At 38.3% G+C, this 22,416-nt stretch overlaps 2 protein-coding genes across 4 annotated transcripts in view; one reads left to right on the forward strand and one right to left on the reverse strand.

Moving 5' to 3' along the window:
* nsun6 (NOP2/Sun RNA methyltransferase 6) lies at positions 1 to 14,967 on the reverse strand. Of its 3 annotated transcripts, none has more exons than XM_017725650.2 (12): positions 14,941 to 14,967; positions 13,220 to 13,317; positions 12,941 to 13,096; positions 10,775 to 10,872; positions 6,253 to 6,359; positions 5,972 to 6,125; positions 4,415 to 4,496; positions 4,119 to 4,238; positions 3,050 to 3,197; positions 2,599 to 2,747; positions 1,339 to 1,464; positions 1 to 709 (listed from the first exon to the last, which is right to left on the reverse strand). In XM_017725650.2, the coding sequence occupies exons 2-12, from the start codon at positions 13,310 to 13,312 to the stop codon at positions 521 to 523; spliced, it is 1,422 nt and encodes a 473-aa protein (XP_017581139.1). In that variant the 5' UTR covers positions 13,313 to 13,317; positions 14,941 to 14,967; the 3' UTR covers positions 1 to 520. The 3 variants fall into 3 exon arrangements, with proteins under 3 accessions (XP_017581139.1, XP_017581140.1, XP_017581138.1); XM_017725651.2 differs by lacking the exon at positions 14,941 to 14,967 and adding an exon at positions 14,162 to 14,244; XM_017725649.2 differs by lacking the exon at positions 14,941 to 14,967 and adding an exon at positions 14,108 to 14,219.
* The window catches only part of arl8 (ADP-ribosylation factor-like 8), an 18,428-nt gene continuing 10,269 nt past the window's right edge, over positions 14,258 to 22,416 (forward strand). The window contains exon 1 of the mRNA XM_037532686.1: positions 14,258 to 15,045. Coding sequence (XP_037388583.1) covers positions 15,000 to 15,045 — 46 coding nt within the window. The 5' untranslated portion in view covers positions 14,258 to 14,999. The remainder of the gene's footprint in view (positions 15,046 to 22,416) is intronic.

Here is a 22,416-nt window from a genome sequence, read left to right on the forward strand (position 1 = left end):
ATGATACATTTTTGTTTAATGCCGATAAAAAAGCTGATCTATTACAGAAAACAAAACAAAAAAAATGACTTAACTGACTTAAACTAGCATTCAATTCATACAGAATGCAGATCTACAATACAGATTCTTAACATACTAATAACCCGAAATACAGTAAATGATCACTAATTAGCTGTATGTCTGCTTGCGTTGACACCTTCTTGTCCCCTCTGCCTGCACGCTGCTTCCTCACAGTCCAGTGGGCCCGCAAAACCCACCATCACCATAGCAGCTGTGTCGTCACTGTTGTCATGGTAACAGAAGCAGAAATGCACATGGCACCACCCTCCATTTCTCCTGCTGCTTTTTCTGCCATTCATGCCATACATTCACCCTCCCTACTTCACCCTCCACCCCTCCCACTCATTTCTCTACTTGCTTCTCTCTGCAGGTCCTCCCCCTGTCTTCCTAGCTTGTCCACATGTGGCTGCAAACGGTGGTGCGTTTGAGGACGGCAGTGCATGTGCATTTTCAACGTATGTTATCTCTTGATGAACTTCGCTATGAAGAATCCTATAGTGTCCGTGCTGGCTTTTAGCAGGAGGTTTTCCGAAGGGTCACCACTGCTGACGTCACCCCATGCTAATTCTGGGCGGAACCTTTGCAGCAGGTGCCGTTGGTCGCGTGACAGTGCAGCTCCGATCATGCCCTCAGAACCTAGATGAGGCTCCTGGAGGGAAGAAATGAGAAAATCCAGCTCAAATTTTGCAGTGTAGTTATTTCTATGTCTTTCTATGCATTTCCAAATCATATCATTATAACTAACGATCTTTAAAAGGTCTCTGAAGTCTTTAATGAGCCGAATCAGGTGTGTTAGAGCAGGAAAAACATGTAACAGCGTTGCAACATGGGAACACTACTTCAGATTTTCACTTAATGCTGTCACGATTAGGAAATTTTAGCTGACGATTGTCATAAATAATTACGATTAACACACTTTTGTTCATATTGTCCTCCATTCAAACTGTTCTACCTGGTTCACTCCATTGGGATTGTTCTAGAGTGTTCTTTCTATTCACTCTTCTAGAATGTTCTCCCCATTCACACTATTCTTGAATGTTCGTCCTAATCCACAATGCTCTTGCATGTTCTTAGCCATTCTCCCCCATTTTCATCTCCATTCGCAATTGCAGAAAGTTCTCATCCTTTCACACTTTTCTGGGATGTTCTTCTTTTTCTCAACATTCTAAAACAACTGCCAGCATCAGAATGTTGGCGTTTGTTGGGCTGCTGGACCCTGACTTAAAGGGAGAGTGTCCGTATGTATAAGTAATGGTGTCCATGTATGCATCCTCTTACCTGTGGTTCGAGAGTTAAACATGGAAATGTTTTCAGTGCCCAGGCCACCTGTTCCTCATTCTCAGCCAGTGTTACAGTACATGTACTATACACTAACACACCTCCCTTCTTCAAGAGTCTCACTGCCTATAAAACACATACACACAGTCCTATGAACAGTCAGAATGAATACAGTGAAGATACAACACAAAATAACAGGTACTAGACACCATCTCCCCAGATAAAAAAAAAAACAACACATACATAGATCTACACTCTAAAATAGGTCTAACACAATCTCCTGGTGCAGACTTGTCAGAATACAAGTAAACAAAGTGCTCCATCTACTGGAAATGAATGCATATCACAGCTGGTCAGGCGAGTGCTGCTTTCTTTTCATTGCATGTCTTTCTAGCATCTTAGCTTCTTTCTTTGGGGACAGGAGGAGGAAAAGCAAGGATAAGATGGAAGGAGGATAGAATAACAAGTGTGTTTACACTTCTAACACCTGTTACTGGGCTAAAGCGTCCGTCAATGATTGAAACATATCCTATATTATTGAAACCTGACTTTTCAAATAAGCCTTTTCTTAACCTTGAGGACCTTGAGAACCAAGCGCACTTTTATTTGTGCAATTTATTTGGACATCAACTGATTAATTCAAACAAGTGTATAACGGAGCACATTGCACATCAAATGTCATGTCACTCACGAAGTTTCACCAACTGAATAAAGCGATGTAGTTTTACTTTTCTTGAAGCAGAAAGGAGCCTGCCCAATGCCATATTCACTCATTTTGAGGAGCAACATCTATCATTTTGCACTTCTACCTATTTGTTAAGTTTTTGCAGTGGATTTGACAAATTTTTTTTAAATTCTGTGTCTGGTGTTTAGTTTTGATTTTAAAAAGTATTCTCAGTGTATTACGTGTTATAATGTTCTTTTTTCACAACGCTTTTATTAACTATTTTTACCTTGTTATTAATCTATAATCATCCAATGACTACACACAGTAATGCAGAATTGGTCCACAGGTGCTACAATTAAAAATATTTCAGCTTATGATACACTTATGTTTCCTCACTCTGGATGCCTCCTCTCTCCTCTGAAGGCATTTAAAGAATTATACATCCTTAAAGATGGTGAACCTCAACTGATTTTCAGGTCACATGTTGGAGGGTGTAGGATTGAGGAATGAATCAATCAGAGTGTTGATATCCACCCTGTGTGTGTGTGTGTGTGTGTGTGTGTGTGTGTGTGTGTGTGTGTGTGTTCCCTTACCGTAGTGAAGAGTTTTCTCTGTAGAGGGGGATATGAACACACTTCTTTGAGACTCCAGTTAATGGCCATGTTGGGTCTCTGTCCCAAACCACTGCAGGGAGCGTCTAATAGTATCCGGTCAAAACTCTCTTCTTGGAAAGGAGGACCATCTACAAACATCAAATGACACATGACACATCAAAAAAAACAGATGCTGATAAAAATGTTCATTATTTAGCAACTAAAATTCTGTTTACTCTGTGACTTTTTGATAAACATTCCGTTCAAAACTTTTTCAGCTTTCATTAGATATGCACCAATATTTCCACGTTTTTTTTTTTTGCCTGAAAAGGATCAAAGCTGAAAGAGTGAAAATATTCTTACTGACGATAGCCAGTCTGTTACTTTTCTGCACTATACATCTCGTACAATCTGAAAATAACTCAAATAGTGATGTTGAACTCTAATCTACCTGTATCAGACTCCTGAGTAAGATCAGAGCTCACGGCATGTATGCTGTTGTAACAGTATGCTTTAATACAGTCCAACTGCAGAGTCTGGGCATTCTGACTGATCTTCTCCACTTTGGATTTGATCTTCTCCAGAGCCACTACCACTCCCTGTCCGGGATACAAGGTTAAAAGATAAGTAAAATACAGAGGCTGGGAAACATACAATGACCTTATAGATAAAGAACTGCATCTCAATTTGATGACTAAAAACAGTTTATAAACTAATCTTTTTCATTGGTTTTAAAGGTACTAGTACTGCTATAATATATTGTTCCACACTGCAAGATATACAAGACCAACCATTTCATTAAATACACCTCCATTCTTTATCCACTTTATCAGCTCCACTACCTTTGCAGGTGCACCTTGTAGTTCTACAATTACAGACTGTAGTCCATCTGTTACTCTGCATACTTTGTTAACGCCCTTTTACCCTGTTCTTCTATGGGTGGTGTTTCAGTGTGCGTTGTGCTGGTATGAGTGGATCAGACACAGCAGTGCTGCTGGAGTGTTTAAACAACTCAGTATCAAAGTAACAAAGTATGCAGAGAAACAGATGGACTGCAGTCTGTAAAAGTACAAAGTGCACTTCTTAGGTGGAGCTGACAAAAAATAAAATGAGTGTAGATACAAAAAGGCGTACTTAATAAAGTGGCTGGTTGTCATATGATTTCCAATATATTATAAACACATTGGGGAATTAATAATATATGGTTATGTTCTTGCATTTTTAAACACTGACCTGCATTACTTTGACCAAAATAATTGACTTCTGCTGGATTTCATGAATACTTTGACTCATTAAAGCTGCACTATATAAGATGTTTTTTGGGAAGGGGTCTGAAGCACAACCGAGGTTACAATTACAAATTTCCACCAGGGAGGTCTCCAAGTCCTCAAATCATGCATCATGTAGGTATTAAACAACCAAAGAAACACTAGTCTGGGGTCAAAATGTTCACAGCACAAGCGAACATTGACTAAGTAAGTGGTAAGATACTCATACAAATGACAAATACACATATGCACCTGATTCCCCATGAGAGCTGCTATGTGTGTGGTTTTCCCTCCAGGAGCTGCACACATGTCCAAAATTCTCTCACCTGGACGAGGACCCAAAACATGCCCCACCACTACTGATGGCAAGTTCTACACACACACACACACACACACACACACACACACACACAGAGTTCATATTAACTATTTATATATATATATATATATATATATATATATATATATATATATATATATATATATATATATATATATATATATAATTGTATGTGAGTATACAGCCTTTTGAGACACCCAAAGCCTACCTGCAAAAACAGTTCACTTGGGAGTACACCATCAAAAGAAGGACTCTGGTAGAGAGCTTCCACCATTCTGATGGCCAAACCCCTAAAACAATAGAAAGCAAAAGTATTAAAAAGAATTCCATCAATCTTTCAAAATTTATGCACAGCTGAAATGTAAACAAAGTCATTCAGACTGGTCTGATGTGAAATGGTTCAACTCCGATATATAGACATTTTATTTATTATCCAAAATGACCAGTGAGCTTACACATGCCTTCTGAGTTTCTATATGTAAAGAAGATATTGGTAAAAGGGTTAAACCTGACAAATGTTTTCTTTGGGTATTATATTTCCTTACTTTGTATATCTTTGCAAACAATGCATTTAAAATGCATGCTTTTCAGGTCAAAAGCTCATGTCAAACTATCGTAAAAACAATGTTTCATTCATTAAGCAGTGCATTTTCAAATATTATGTGTCATAACATTCTTTGCTTTAGCTTTTAGAGGCATTAAACTCTAGATGTCTGGTTTCTGACTCAGCAAGTTTCTCGAGAACAGAGCATTTCATATCAAACCACATCCTTATAATTTAATTATGTAGAAAAAAAGGGTTGGAATCCCCCTTTAAAAGAGATACAGTGGGGAAGAGCAATGAAGCATTAAAAGAAAGCAAGAGATTGTGAGAGAATGATATAAAGTATTTGGGGAATACAGAAATAATAAAATCTTTGTCTGAATTAGAACTGCTTTTACTAAGTTAAGTGATACTTTTTTAATCCCACAAATGGGGAAATTCCACCTCCGCATTTAACCCATCCGTGAAGTGAAACACCACATACACACTAGTGAATACACACACACTAGGAGGCACACTTGCACGGAGCAGTGGGCAGCCCTATCCACGGCGCCCGGGGAGGAATTGGGGCTTGCTCAAGGACACCTCAGTCATGGACTGTCGGCTCTGGGGATGGAACCGGCAATCTTCCAGTCACAGGGCCAGTTCCCTAACCTCCAGCCCACGACTGCCCCCTAGCTTATCGATTTAGATGGACAGGAGCTGCTGACGGTTCCAAACTTCTGTAGCACAATTCTATACCTTCAGAATAACTCATTCACTGTTGTGCACTGTAGTCCATGTAAGCAATATCATAACCCCTTACAAGGATTTTGTTTTGGCAGTATCATTCCACATTTCGGACGTGTAACCAACTTTAGTGACCCTATACCTTAATTATGTTTATTAAAACAAATGACTGACCATTCCATTTATCACTACCAAAACAACCATAAACCTATTGAAACTTTAACAGATGATCTAGCTGCTCATCATTTGGCCATTAGGGAAAGGGATGCAGTCTCTCTTCATGCTCTAAAATCTCAATTGAGCTCACCATGCATACAACCCTTTATCACAGCAGCTGCAGCATTTAATGATCTATTTACAAGTGTGTTTTCTCCCCCAAACACCCAAAAATGTCTGTGCTAAGCTAGTGATGTATATACACATGTACATAAACATACAAATACAATATATACAGTTCGCTCGTTGGCAGTAACGTCAATATAAGGAGTTCACCTTATCGGCCCCTCTGCACAAAATATCTCAGCGCGGTCCATAGCGCAGACTCCATTACCCAGAAACACCTTCTTCCCCTGGAATTCTTTAGCTCCACGTGTGCACTTTCCCTCCACATCAGAGAACACTGAGACTGCATCACCTGCCTTCATACCTGACACATAAGAAGACACGCACATTCACAAAGCCTTGTTAATAGTAGGTTTTTTAGTATCTGATGCTCTGAATGGAAATGATTCTAGTTTGATGAATAATTAGCATGTGTACATATGTACTCTTACACTTAGATGCACTGAGGACACCAGGAGCAAAGACATGAGCACCTCTCAATACAGCACTGCCACACTGAGCATCAACGACCACTTCAGAATTTAACACACTCACGTCCCTGCAGAGAAAATTACATTCATACGCATATATATTACTGCTCAGGTCTGTAATCATTAGACTTTCTTTATGTTATTTTATGCTGTACTGTGCAGAATTCAGACAGCATCCCTAATTTTTTTTTAATTTAATATACAGTGTTTCAACTTACATTCTTTTTACGAGATCTGCTTTCACTTTTTCAAAGCAATCTGCAGGGATATTCCAAATTTCAGTCTTAGATGTTGGTTGTATTCTAATCCCTGACTTTTCCACAGTAATGTATACAGTAACAGATACAATGTAGATTCATTATTATACACTACACAGCAGAAGTATATCAGATGTACAAAAGTACGTGAGATTTAAAATTTCAAACACTTTGGGAAAAACAAGACATTATTTAATGATAAATAACACATTAATTATCTATTTAGTGCACAAATCTGATCAACACATTTGAAATATGAGGCATTCTGGATGTTAAATAACTTCATTCCTGATGCTGTACAGCTTTCACAGCCATTTGAGAATCATCTATAGCCCTGCTCATCATTCTGAACACATCTAACTTTTTTTTTTTGCTTCCTACAAATTAACTGGATATAGTGCAGCCATTTTAAACGAGTATTTGCAACCAAATTAGTTTTATTTTGTTGATAATACTGATTCAAAACTAGGTGTATCCTAGACATGCGAATCTCCTGGCACCTCACAATTCAATAAATTTTTAGGATGCCAAGATGCAAATATTAAACATTCAAAATTTTTTATTTCAATAGCCTACATCATCATTTGTTTCCTGTGTTTGTCATTAACAAGTATTGTTAGCTGAATGTATCTTACAGTCTGCACACCTGTTCTACAGGCCTGTTTAACCAACTAATAGGTTTAAACTAATATCTATAAAAGGGAAAAAAACCTACATTTGTATTTGATTTTTTTTCTTCATTTGTGTCACTTATTGTATATATTACAGTGTTTTTTTAATCAAAAAAGAAAAAAAGACTGGCTGTGTCAAAGTATGCTAATCTCATCATATCTCTGAGTTTACTTTACAGTGTAAGAAACACTGAGCCCAGGGTTTGGTAGTAACTGAATACATGTAACTCTGTAATGACATAATAAAGTTACAAAAAAGGTACCTGTAGTCTATTAAAAAGTTACTGTGAAAGACTAATGACAGTAATCAGATACATTATAAAAACAGAGGTGATGATTACTAGCAGGACCATATTAAAACCATGTGTCTGCAAACTAGTAACCTCTTGTAGAAATCTGCTGTTTTGAAAGATAAATATGTCACGAGTCGTGTAAATTTGAAGAGATCTTTCTTCAATAGTTTTTTAATGATGGGTGCAAAAATATTATTATGCATAGAACTAATATGCATAGTACTGAGCTCTTGGGCAAAATGAATGCCTTTTTAAACTCAAAGGACAGGTCGATTTCTATGGCACGCAGATGGAGGTCAGTCAGTTTTTGGAATGGTCCCTATTCATAGTCATTGTTGATTAGGGGCCTTAAAAGAAGATTTCTAGCAAACTGACCATTTGACTGTAGAATAAAGCACACACTAACATCAGCCATAATCTTTTGTCCTGTTGAAATCATTTTGCTTTGGTATGAAAAGATATAAGTGATCAAAAGTGACAAAACAATCTGATTACAATACTTTACTATAGTAATACTCTGGATTATGTAACAGATTAAATTTTTAACAGGTATTCAGTAATCTGTACTGGAATTCATTCTTAAAGTACAACCCCAATTCCAATGAAGTTGGGACGTTGTGTCAGAATACAATGATTTGCAAATCCTTTTCAACGTATATTCAATTGAATACACTACAAAGACAAGATATTTAATGTTCAAATGGATAAACTTTATTGTTTTTTGCAAATATTCACTCATTTTTAATTTGATGCCTGCAACACGTTCCAAAGAAGTTGGGACAGGGGCAACAAAAGACTGGGAAAGTTGAGAAATGCCCAAAAACACCTGTTTGGAACATTCCACAGGTGAACAGGTTAATTGGAAACAGGTGAGTGTCATGATTGGGTATAAAGGGAGCATCCCTGAAAGGCTCAGATGTTCACAAGCAAGGATGGGGCGAGGTTCACCACTTTGTGAACAACTGCGTGAGCAAATAGTCCAACAGTTTAAGAACAACGTTTCTCAACGTGCAATTGCAAGGAATTTAGGGATTTCATCATCTACAGTCCATAATATCATCAAAAGATTCAGAGAATCTGGAGAAATCTCTGCAAGTAAGCAGCAAGGCAGAAAACCAACATTGAATGCCCGTGACCTTCAATCCCCCAGGCGGCACTGCGTTAAAAACCGACGTCATTCTGTAACGGATTTTACCACATGGGCTCAATAACACTTCAGAAAACCACTGTCAGTGAACACAGTTCGTTGCTCCATCTACAAGTGCAAGTTAAAACTCTGCCATGCAAAGCAAAAGCCACATATCAACAACACCCAGCAACGCCGCCGGCTTCTCTGGGCCCAAGCTCATCTGAGATGGACTGACACAAAGTGGAAAAGTGTCCTGTGGTCTGACGAGTCCACATTTCAAATTGTTTTTGGAAATCATGGACGTTGTGTCCTCTGGGCCAAAGAGGAAAAGGACTGTCCGGATTGTTATCAGCGCAAAGTTCAAAAACCAGCATCTCTGATGGTGTGGGGGTGTGTTAGTGCCCATGGCATGGGTAACTTCCATATCTGTGAAGGCCCCATTAATGCTGAAAGGTACATACAGGTTTTGGAGCAGCATATGCTGCCATCCAAGCAACGTCTTTTTCAGGGACGTCCTGCTTATTTCAGCAAGACAATGCCAAGCCATATTCTGCACGTGTTACAACAGCGTGGCTTCGTAGTAAAAGAGTGCGGGTACTAGACTGGCCTGCCTGCAGTCCAGACCTGTCTCCCATTGAAAATGTGTGGCGCATTATGAAGCGCAAAATACAACAATGAAGACCCCGGACTATTGAGCAACTGAAGTTGTACATCAAGCAAGAATGGGCAAGAATTCCACCTACAAAGCTTCAACAATTAGTGTCCTCAGTTCTCAAACGCTTTTACGCCTTTTGAGTGTTGTTAAAAGGAAAGGTGATGTAACACAGTGGTAAACACGCCCCTGTCCCAACTTCTTTGGAACGTGTTGCAGGCATCAAATTAAAAATGAGTGAATATTTGCAAAAAACAATAAAGTTTAACCATTTGAACATTAAATATCTTGTCTTTGTAGTGTATTCAATTGAATATACGTTGAAAAGGATTTGCAAATCATTGTATTCTGACACAACGTCCCAACTTCATTGGAATTGGGGTTGTACTTTAAGAATGAATTCCAGTACAGATTACTGAATACCTGTTAAAAATTTAATCTGTTACATAATCCAGAGTATTACTATAGTAAAGTATTGTAATCAGATTGCTTTCTGTCACTTTTGATCACTTATATCTTTTCATACCAAAGCAAAATGATTTCAACAGGACAAAAGATTATGGCTGATGTTAGTGTGTGCTTTATTCTACAGTCAAATGGTCAGTTTGCTAGAAATCTTCTTTTAAGGCCCCTAATCAACAATGACTATGAATAGGGACCATTCCAAAAACTGACTGACCTCCATCTGTGCGCCACAGAAATCGACCTGTCCTTTGAGTTTAAAAAGGCATTCATTTTGCCCAAGAGCTCAGTACTATGCATATTAGTCCAATGCATAATAATATGTGAAAATGAAACTAACTTTACTGTTAATGACACTTTCTATGTTTTGTTATTCTTCTCTCTCATGCTATTCTTCCTAGTTAATGTAAATGTTAGCCAAAAACAATAAACTTTATCCATTTGAACATTAAATATCTTGTCTTTGTATTGTATTCAATTGAATATAGGTTGAAAAGGATTTGCAAATCATCGTATTCTGTTTTTATTTATGTTTTACACAGCATCCCAACTTCATTGGAATTGGGGCTGTAACTCTCTCAACCCTGGCAGGGCCTGTATAAAAATCTGATTATGATATTTTGTGAATCGAAGAACCTCAGAACCTTCTAAAAGAGAATCACACTCAGAGAGCAGGGAGTTGCCTGAGGTAGGTTATGCAGTGTCTTGGCTGTGGGTTGAGCTGCCTTTGCACTGCTATTCTCATGGTCTTAAATAACCATGTGGGAAGCCAACTGCGGACTGTGGACAAAACCAGAGAGATGTTTTTGCTGTGCGTGTGTGTGTGTGTGTGTGTGAGAGAGTGAAGGAGTGTGTGAAAAATACAAAGGAACAGAAATTCAAACAGTAGGACAGAACATGACAGCAGTAAAGGAGAGAATGTGTGAGACAGATGGACAGAGTTAAAGGTTGAGTAAAATCTTGAAAGTATCACGGCTGGCATTTTCCCAGCAGCCATTAGGACAGAATTCCAATCATACCTAGGACCGCTGACTGGAAGCAGCAGCACATCTGGAAGCAGTGGGTGATGGAGGATGGGAGCAGTAACACTGTCGCCATAACAACTGCTCAATTGTTGCTGGGAGACAGAGAGATACCATCAGAGGTCACAGAGTTTACATGTACTTTGTGCCACTCTGTCAAAATAAATGATCAGGCAGGGAGGCCTTGCTTCAAGCTGCAGAATATATCACACTGTACAATGCTTACAGTAATTCTACAAAGCTTATAGCAACTTTACAGCCTGAAATGAAAACAAATTCAAGAAACTGAATATGAACTGAAACTGAAATCCTTTCATCTATATTAGAGAAACAAACAAATAGGTCACAAGAACATATACGGAAAGAGAACTGGTCAAGACTTTGACATTCTTCAGGATTTAACCGAATCGTAAAAAGCATGCCTTCTGAAATGACCACAGAGTTAGACTCTGACAGTGTGCAGAATCTGTCTGTTGTACAGAAAAGCCAAAGATGAAATCTAAAAAATAAACTGTTTTTCTTCTCAAAAATAATTTATTACATCTGTAGTTTCTGTAACGTGATTAATTGATAAGTGATTCATTGTTTAGCTCTTAGCAATTCCATTATTTCCATTATTTACAGTAAGCAAAAATGTGATATACGATGGCATAAGACCAATAAGCGCTTTATAAATAAAAACAAAAGCCACTGTGTTTTCCTGTTGTAAAGTCAGGGAGGACCAACTAACATTTTCATAGAGTAAACAATACTGAGTATTAGTGATAAACCTCAGAGCTGAATGACAGATGGAATCAAAGGTTTATTATTAGCAGATGTACATATGTAAATTGCATTACCATATTTAATAGGTGATAACAAATTTGCTTCAACAACCCTTTACTGAGCGTACGTTGGAAAAACATTTTGTGTGGATACAAGAACCCAAGTTTTTATCTAAATTTGCAGGCAAGGTTATCAATACGGCATCGAAAAGTACATCTATCATCTAGCCATATGTCAATGTACTTATATTCAGTGACTCCTATGTTGGATCCTCTCAGAGTACAGATTTTCAACGTGCTAAAATCAATGTTACATGCTTTGTAAAAGCTTCTGCATTCAAAACTAATTTATAGTTGTAAAAGACCAATTTTTCCATTGTTAATCGGATAGAGTCAGCAGTGTCTTCTGTATAGAAATGGAGGTGGTGATATCATTCATACAGATACTAAACAAAATCGATCCAAGAAAGGATCCCTGAGGAACACCTTTAGTTACTGATAACAGGTGTGATATATTTTGCTTTATTTTGAACAACTGCATCAAAAGCTTGGAAAAGATCAATAATGGCTGCAAAGTGGCTGTACATTGTTTAATTTCATCTATGGCAGTAAAAATATCACTTAAAACAAGTGTGGTAGCCGATATGGTGCCATGTTTTTCCAGATTGATTGATACACAAAAAGAGAAATTATTTGAGTAAATCGTTGACTACAGATTCTAAAATTTTGGTTTATAATTATTAAAATGTCTCACCTCCTTTGTGGAGTGGAGTTACCTGTTCTGTCTTCTAGATACTAGGAATTCTTGATAATACAGAAATCTAAAATAGTACGTAGTATGTATTAATATAATCTCTGTCCCCAGTTCGTCTGATAAGGGCCCATGCTTTATTTCTTGTTTGAAATTCAGAAGTGAACTAGGGAGTACATATATCCCAAAGGCATGTGATTATATTATTGTGAGTATATTTATGGTGATGCGACGAAACGTCAGACGGTGTTCAGAGGCAGGCAAAAGTCTCTACATTTTGATCAAAGATTATGGAGAAACAAGAATTTTGTTTTTTCAATGATGTGACAATAGATTGAACTGGAAATGACCAAGGACATGAAATGTCAAGCCAAAAAAGATCCATTTTTAGTTTACGGTGACATAACATCTTCCTTTCAGTTAAAAAAAAAAATCACTAAACACTATACATATAAATACTATAGTAGGTGAACAGTTAAGAAGAGCTGCGCATTTGTTTGATGTATAGTTAAAGGTTATTTAAATTATACAGATGGATTAAATTCGTAAGAATAACAAAACATATATAAATACTGGAAATCTACCCATTTTTTCTAATCTTATGAGGATGTCTGATCCTCATATGTATAGACAGGCAACCACACATACCTGTATGAGGTGTTGCTCCAGTCTGTACTGAATGTCCTGTAGGCTGTACATGTGTGTGCTGGCTCTCAGACAGGTGAGTGAGGGTGGGTGAGACAAACAGGAAAGCAGAAACTCAAACATTCGCTCAGCTTCCTCCTGCCCAAGCTCAGTCAGCAGCTGCAGTGAGAGAGAGAGAGAGAGAGAGAGAGAGAGTTATGAAAAGCAAAAAGAAAACTTAAACGCACAACAAATAATTACACATAAAATGCCTACAGAAGAAATGTTGACAGAACTTCTTACTTGTTTGTTTGTGTATACACTGTGGAGATATTCCTGCACTTCAGGCCTTAAAGCAATCCGAGGGAAAACGTTCATGTTCATCAAGGACATCATAGACACTGAAAAAAGAGAGTTGCAAGCATTAATCCATTACACTGATGTAACTACTGTAATTCCTACTTTAGCAATACGGCAATGTTCAGAAACTGATCTGAAGTGGAATGAATCAAATGAGTCTTATTTACACTTAACCATTTGAAGTTACTCTATACCATTGGTTCTCAATCCTGGTCCTGAAGGCCCACTGCCCTGCACATTTTTGTGCTTTTCCTGTTTTTACGCACCCACTTCAACCCAGTAATGGGCTGTTAATGAACTGACTTGCTGGATCAGGTATGTTGGAAGCAGGGAAAACACTAAAAAGTGCAGGGCAGTGGGCCTCCAGGACCAGGGCAGAGAAACACTGATCTATACCACTTCCAGCTTGTCCTCATGCTGTTTACAGAAGCTCGGTCTCACAAGGAGGATTAAATTGGAAATTACGCTCATAAAATTATGATTCTTCAAGAGTTCTTCATAAAACGCAAAGGCTCTATTCAGAACCACTTCGTGCTTGATTGCTTCAGAATAATACAGAACGTGTTGCTGTATTTGGTTCTATACAGAATCAAAAAGGGTTTCTCTGTTGTTACAAGCTTGACATCGTAACAACAGAGGAACCAATGTTGTGCTATAGAGAACCATTTTCAAAAGGTACACATAGCGCTTATGATAGTAAACAGAACCGCACCGTAAGAAGTTCACACTAAGACATTACTGTGTTTCTACTGCATTTACTATAGCAAATTACGGCTCCAGACAACATTTAACAATTCTCATATCGCTACTCAAGCGTATTTACTAACATACATTTTCTTGTTTCACATCACGAGCAGAGAAACAAATATTATCCACATTTCACACCAGCTCGCCTGCACGTTTCTGCACAGCAACATCCTCGTACGTCATCACTGGGCGTGTTTCTGAGCGAGGGATGATGGACATTGTAGTTTTGCTTTAGACCTGCTGAAGCTCCAACACAGTAGGTGACGGTAATGAACCTTTTGTGGTCGGTGAAGCCACACAGAAGAACCGGACGGTCTCGGATGCTTTATGGTTGGGGGATGGTGCTGGTGCTAGAGCCTGGCGGAGTTTCAGTGCAACAAGGCGAGTGAGGGAGCTGTATAGAGCCTCTGTAACTGCCCCGCTTTACTGCCCGCACAGCACAACGCAAAGTTTCCTCTCGCTTAACGGCTGACTCGATAAAAACACTCCGCTGCTGGCTGAGAAGGAACTGAGATTTAGCAAAGCCGCTTTGGCTTTTTAGAACCTTTGCCAGTCCACGTCGGAGCCCAGAAGCAGCTGGAGCAGCAGTGAAAGCACACCGGGCTTAAAGAGCCACTGTGTCCCGGATTCCGCCACTTACTCCGTCTGGGAGATGATGATGATGTGGAGGCGCAGCTGCTTTCAGCAGACAAAGAGCTGAAGGGACACAGAGGGTGAACTGAAGGGCCTACAGGGTTCATACACATCCACTTACCCCAGAAACCCTCTCGTGATGTCGACGTGAATCCTGTACTGCTTACCTGGGCGACTGGAATATGGGACTTGTGTAGCTAACGTTAGCTGGACGAGGTCTCCGCATGAACATAACGGGTTAGCGAGCCAGGGCTGTGGAGCCACAGGCCTCTGTAACCACTCACCTTATTTTTAGGCGAGTTGAAGAAATTAACCTGCCGAATTATTAAAAGAATCCAGAGACATGGGCTTAATTGTGGCCAAACTTTGGAGTTTTTTCTGCAATCAAGGTAAGTAGCTAGCGTTAACTTGGCAGGCCTGCTCGGGTTTCCCTGTTTCTGAGTTGTGTATTAAGACAGTAGCCAGTTAGTTAACAGCTTATCGCTGCTAGCTGGCTAACGTCAGACCACTTTCTTCTAGCTGGATAATCTGGATATCGCAACATTTAGACAGCTAACAGTAATTAAGCGTTGTTTGCGGTTTCGAACAGTAAAGTAGTTTTTGCCCTGACCTGACTGTTCAAATCGGAAGAAAAGCACACTACAGTGCAGGAGCTTGGGGTGAATCATGCTAGAGAAAACTAACATATGCTGTTTTGTTTTCTGTCATCACTGAGCTGAGCAGCCGCGTCCGGTAACTAGCCTAGGTTAGCTCTTTAACGGTTAAAGCGGCTGTCCATTTTTCACAGGTGATCAAATGTAATTTAACAATTTCCCCAAATTTCTGAATAATTCCGTGTTTGAGATGTAAACACTGTCATTCAGAATAGTTTGATGCCAAGTGGTTCATTTGTAGAGAAACTTGAGGACTCTCTACTAACCAGGAGTCAAGATGTTTAACTACAATACAAATCTAGCCATTTTATTTACTGCCCAGAGACCCCAGTGAAGCTCCACTCGTCTGCGGACTTTTTATATGTAATGTTGACGATGCAGCTGAAACATTTCTACACCTGAAAACATAACACACAGCCTTTCTTTGGGAACTGTTTTGCCTTACAACGCCCTGCGTGTCAGCTAGCTAGCATATATGCAAAAAACCAAAACATCTGGCTCAGCTTACACCTGATAACTTGACTGGACACCACTGACACTTCAGTACTCCGGACCTTGTACTGACGTTTACTGTTGCTTTTACACACTCTGTAGACATAGAGTTGGAGAAAAGGCAAGAATGCACTTCTTCTTTTCTTTTTTTTTTTTTTTTAAACTGGCAACTAAATTTTGTAAATTTACTGTAATACCCATAACAACCTACACTCCCCTGTATCTGGCCTAATGAGTCGATTATAAATATCTAGTCCAGTTCTTGGCCAAAGAATGTCCAAAGCCCATTTGCTCCCCTCTTCATACTGAATTGTGAAAGGCTGTTTTATCGCATTCCCTGAAACCTGTATATAATTAAGTACTGAGGCAGAATGTTTTGACTCCGATGTCTTGGTCTTCTCTTTTTTTTTTTTTTTTTTTTTAAAGAGGAGTTTCACAGATTTTTCCAAATTTGTGCATAATTCAGTCAGTCATTCAGAGGTTTGTTGTGGAATGGTGCACTGTAGAGAAACTGGCCTGACTTGTGTGCAGTGGTGGTGATGGGAACCAGTGTTGCAATGTCTGTAATGCAGATATAGCCATGTTTCTAACTATCCAAAATAACAAGTGGACCTGTATATGTCTTCTGTTGTGTTATAAATCGGGCATGATTTTGCTTTGTAACACCCTGCTTGTACCTCTCCACCTTTTAAAATGCATTCAGGCCAAAATCCTCTCACAGAACCATAGTAAAACAGTGTCTGTAGCATCAGGCTGTGTATTTGTAACTATTTCATTGGGTAACGTCTTATATTGTAGTTTTTAAAATCACTTTTCAAATGTCTAGTAAAACCAATTTGGCTAGTTTCTCTAGGATGGCACATTTCACATCAAACCACTCTGAATTTTTTATTTTATTTTTTTTTGCGTCTCAATGATTTAATTATCCAGAAATGTTGAAAGAAACAGTTAAACCCACCTTTACTTTGGTACAATAAAGGGGATTAAGGACTGATGCTCGGGTTCAGTGCTGAGGATATGGTCTGTTCTGGTTTACTGATCTTGGTGCGACCCAATAAACTGACTTTTAGTATTAGTGCTGTTGACTGATCAAGAAAACTTAGCTAACTGCTACGTAGAGTTTGTGCTGGATTCTCCTGATTGTCTTAAAAGATTACCAGAAAAATTACTCGGGAAAAAATGGGTCCATTAACTCTACTACTATAAACATGAATCTCATCTGGTATAAACTGGTGAATTTGATCAATACTACCAAGCCCTTCAGTAGCAGGTAGGCACTGAAATGAGTAGGTTGGCTAATCCACAGCTGTCACCAGGTATATTTTAATCTCAGTGAATACAGTGGTGTGGGACAGTGGGTGTCAGCTTGTTTACTGTGCAGATGTGGAAGGCAAAAAGCTGTTGTGGCCCAGCCCCCAGTGCTTTTGTGCTTCAGAACAGACGCTGGGGTCCTCTGACTCAAAGGATGTGACAGAAGGCACGATGCCGTGGGTGACCCGGTTAACAGAATGTGTGCAAGGAAGGCGTATTCCTCCCATATTGTCTTCCCATTACGTTATTCACATTGTCATTGTCTTCCTGTCATGTTATTCTCACTGCGAGCAGCAGGAACTTTCCTCAGGATAAGCAACTACAAAGGCTGCACAGTGACTGCAGTTGGTTTGTCCAACATGTTGAATGTTTGTAAAGTATAAAGTTTTGAGCTACATTTTTTTAGCTTCTCCCATCTTTTAGAGTTCTTGAGTTTGTTTATTTATTTATTTATTTTTACAGAAATTTGGCACGATCAAACTTATTCAAATTCTTATTTAATGTACTTTCTCAGACTGTTCTGGAAATGGAATCCTTCAGCAGCTGTTTACTGCTGTTGCAAAGCCCACAAAGGGCTTTGTGCAAATAGCTTATGATGATAATTATTTATTTATTTAAGAACCAAAGCTTTAAGTTTTTATTTCCAAACCTGTGATCACTGAGCGTAATGTTTAACATCAGTCATTATAAGAAGGTTGCCTGACTGTGAAATCTTCAGGCCGTGTTTTATTTTCAGAAGGTGGTTTTGCTGACTTTTTTGAGGCTTTGGTGGACAGACTAGTCCTGAACAAACATTCCAAGCAGAATCTCCAGATCCTTGGAATGTTGGACAGATGTTCCATGAAGAACGCTGTTGGAGCCATGGGAAGGTGCTATTCTTGCACACAGTATTCCAGAAGTTGGCGTTGCTGTATAACCACTGAAATCACTGTATGTGTTCTGGAAGGGTCATGACTTTCCTGATGTTTTAAAACTTTAATGCTAGCTTACATTACCATTAAGGAATTGGCATATTGAAGTGTACGGGATGTACGGCTCATATTCTGCATTTTTTTTTCTTCTTTTTTTGCTGTGAGGTCTGCTTATATTTGTGTAATTTATGTACTTAAAAACAGTCATCATTTATAGTTACATGACCATTTTCCAGCCTCTCATTATCTCTTAGAATAAAACGGGCCATTATGTTTTGGAGTATGACTTTAAGGCTGGTATATTAAATGACCTCATGTAAATGGCTTTATTGTTAATGAGTGGGGCTAAACTGCCATAGGCTGAATAGCTGGATATATGTAAAAATGGTGGTTCACATGTAAACAGTGAAATTAAATTGGACTCTTTCTGCAGCCGAGTTTCCAAATATGGACTGCATGAAATGAGTGAATAGTATGTTGGTTGTGGTATCTGTTAAATATCATTTGAATAATACCATGAAAAAAATCATATATCAAATTTGACTGAAATGGCCATCTATATTTTCCATGATGTCAGCTCTTTTAAAGTGGCTGCCGTTTCTTTCATGACATTTTATTGAATCTATTCATATTGAAAATGCGAGATCAATGCGCTAAGCAGAACTTGAGCAGTAACCGTTTATGATTATTGACCCTTACTTAGGTTGGTGATTCCATTTAACAGAAAGTGTTGATCCAGGATAACTTGGCACCTGGAGCACAATGATTTTGAAATAAGCATGGGCTGGCTGACTTGTGAAGGTGATGTGATTAAAGCAAGTAAAGGAAAGGGATATTATTTGTAGTTAAATACGGTTTGTTGACTTTTAATTTAAAGTCAATATGAACGGGAAACCTTGTCCTTACAACTACAGTGTTTTTTTTTTGTGTGTGAAGTGTTTTACTAAATGTGCTGTACTAAATCTGGATAAATGGGACTAATTATGCTTAGTGTTAGTGATCTTTAAGTACTGACTGTATCCACAATATGCTCAGAAAAGCATATTACGTAGTCCAACCCTACAGGAAAATAAGAATTTTGTCTTTTCAATAATATGATTATGTTTAATATGTCAGCTTTATTTTTGGTTGGCTTTAAAGTCTGTCAGACATGCATATCTTTCAGTAAAGAGTGTTCAACAAAGTTTGCTAGCTAATTAAATGTACAAGCTACTAGTAACTTGCTTTGATAAATGCATCCTCTGCTTGTATTCTGTCCAAGGAGTGCTTCAGGAGGAAGTGCTGGATAGTGTTGGCCTAATTCCCCTGAGCTGACTGCAGAAGGAGGTCTCTGGAGAATGGGATTAGTAATCCCATTCTGTCTCCTAATTCCCTGCATTACTGTCTCAAGCAGCACTCATTACCCCATGTTTCACAGCATGATCCTCTCTTTAACAAACAACTATGTCATTCACAAGAAGTAAGCAGGAGAATGAGTAAATCGGTTGGGAAGCCAAGTGGTGACACCCTCATTTTAAGCTCCACTTACTTATCTTCAGCTGAATAGAGAGGTTATTGGAAAAGGGAAGTAAAATTTGTTTGTTCTATATGTTTGAGTTTGAGAGATGAGTAATAGACAAAAGTACAGAATGTTAGATGTTGTTTTTTTATAGTGATGTCCTAGTCACTGCAGGTTAAACCAGGGTCTTAAACTAAGATTACCTGGTGGCCACCTTTTAGAAAGGTAGTCCAAGGAGTGCCAGGTAAAAAAATAAAAAATTACATTTGTATTATATGTACTAATTTAAGGACTTAAATCTTAGTCAAATGTTTATTAGCAATTCTTATATCGCCACAAACCACAGCTGCAACTACTACAACAATAACAACAACAACAACAACTACTACAGCGACTAACAATAATAATAATAATAATAATAGTCATGTTTAATAGAATTATTTGAGACTCCTATGATGTTTTTACATGTTTCTGTGGTGATGGCTACTATGATTTCCTCAAACTATTTTGAATGAATGCTAATGTTTCTTAAGTTCATTTACATGTATGGGTAGGCCTGGACAACCCCTACCACCATTTTGTGCTCATGAATTCTAAAGAAAATCCGTATTTATTTACACCGTTGTGGTCAACTGCAGAAGCTGCAAACATTGAACTCATGATGTAACGTTCCCATGACCACTGCAGTCAGTGTAGTTTTGCCACTAACAGTGCCAGAATTTTCCATCGCAAGCCAGTGTTGTCAGTGATGATACCATTCACTTCTTAATTCTGAAATTGCAGGAACCCCTGTCATGAGCGAATCCACTAAGGCAGATTTGGTATAGAAGTTAGTTATGGCTAAATTACATCCATGTCCTTTCAGTGTGTAGCATTCACGCTGCATCAAGTTTTCAGTTCATTTATTTCTCTTGCTTGCAGTGAGTGCTCTGTTTTTACTGCGTACCCATCAGCCTATGTTCATTTTTATATAGCTCGTTTCAGGTAACCAGTCAGAGCATCTGATGGATAAAACAAATCTTCTCATCGTAATCTTCATGTAAATGTTGTACAGTTCAACCTGTAAACATTATTTTATGTAGAAACAAGCAGTTGAACTAGTTTTACACAACTTGGTTGCTTTAATTGAAAGAGTTGTTCATTCTACATATTTATTTAGGTTGGAAATAGTTAATTTATTTGTTACCACATGAAGTAAATTTCTTAGGTTGATCTGACGAGCCTTTTTTACAGTCTATATATGTGAAATGAATTTAAATTAGGGGACTGACCTGAGAAGTTTAAAACCTTCCACTTCTTCTTATTGAACGTTTTAGTTAATTGTGCCTTATGGTTTGGACCAGCTGCAGTTTGAACTTCTGAACCTCCGCCCTCTGAATTTGGGGGCTTTCTTTGATATCACTCAAGACCAGTGAGCCAGTTCCAGAGGCAGCCATGCATGCTCAAGCCACAACACTGACTTATCTACTTAGGTTCATTTGCAGTACCCCTTTTACCTTATGCTCTTCTTTATCCAAGTTTATCTTCGCCTCATCTGTACCTAAAATTTTGTTCCAGAACTTGTCTCTTTCATCTTTGTGCTTCTTTGCAAGTCCCATTATGGTTCTTCTGTTCTTCACAATGAAAAGGTTGCATCTCATAGTGTATATAATGTATTTCTGCTCATTTCTTAATGGCATTCTTACATCCCTACATAATGCACTGTCTGATTTATTTTTGGCTAGTATTTTGCATGTTTTCTTCACAACTGTAAAGCTTATTTCTGTCATTAGTTGCTGTGGTGTTTGTGTTCTGGAATGGGGTTGGTGTGCATTTTCCATCATAGTTCAGTTCAATTCAGATGTATTTGAATATATCTTTTATTTTTTTCCAATGCGCATTGTCACAAAGCCTCTTGTGAGCAAGCTAATCGTGACCGTGGCAAGAGAACAACCTTAGTGCATGAGGAAGAAACCTTGAGAGGAACCTACACTCAAAGGAGAATAATGGTCACTTTCATCTTGACTAAGGGTGTAAACACTTTATTGAAATGGAAAATTGTATTGCGAATAAACCCCTTAGTCTCCTTTTAAGAGTTATTCGTTTATCATCTTACATAGAAACCACCGTCACAATAAAAAAAGGTGCAGCTTATCGGAGTAAACTGGGCATGGGTTGGGGAGGGTTATGCTTTGCACCTACCCATGTTGAAATAGCTGTGAGTTTTCTCAAGTTTCTGAGAGTGTAAATTTTGCAATTTTAGTCGGACGGTCACATGTTGGGCAACAGAGGGGGGTGGTATTTATCTGAGCCAAAAGAGGTCTGTGTACTAAAAAAATATATTTTTGGTGAGTGAGGCCCATTGTGATGAACCATGACCCCAAACATTCTTTTCTCAAATAATATTTATCCTTTTGCTAAATTATAATCTTCATGTAAATTAAAATTGATAAGCCTTTTAAAGGGCATATTCTATTCTACATTCTACACTGAGACACCCCTTATAACTATAATCTTTAGTCTTACAACCTTTATAAATAGGTAGGGCTAAACTGCTGTAGGTTGAACAGACAGATGTGCGAAAATGGGTTTGTTTTCATGAAATCACAGAAACAGTAAATGCAGAACTCATTGTATGCTTTGAAACCTCGGCTGTATTTATTCACATAATCAACTCTTTTATTTAAAAAAACAGGAATAAGCATGTCTGTTATATGGGCCTTTCCATGTGTTCTGGTTTATTATTCTGAAAGGCAGGAATAGATGCTGGTGTGTTGTTTCTTTCTTTCTTTCTTTCTTTCTTTCTTTCTTTCTTTCTTTATGTATGTATTTATTTATTTATTTACTTACTTACTTATTTATTTATTCAGTCATTAGTCAGTCTTGCAGATTTGAGCCAAAATCGCATTCTGGGTC

This window comes from Pygocentrus nattereri, chromosome 2 (genome assembly GCF_015220715.1).
Source record: "Pygocentrus nattereri isolate fPygNat1 chromosome 2, fPygNat1.pri, whole genome shotgun sequence".
Taxonomy (NCBI): Eukaryota; Metazoa; Chordata; class Actinopteri; order Characiformes; family Serrasalmidae; genus Pygocentrus; species Pygocentrus nattereri.

Coding starts and splice junctions, on each gene's coding strand:
- nsun6 (XM_017725650.2), bottom strand. CDS start 13,312: ATGATGTCCTTGATGAACATGAACGTTTTCCCTCGGATTGCTTTAAGG. Junction 4,239..4,414: donor CAAGTGAACTGTTTTTGCAG/GTAGGCTTTGGG, acceptor GTGTGTGTGTAG/AACTTGCCATCAGTAGTGGT. Junction 3,198..4,118: donor CAGCTCTCATGGGGAATCAG/GTGCATATGTGT, acceptor TATCCCGGACAG/GGAGTGGTAGTGGCTCTGGA.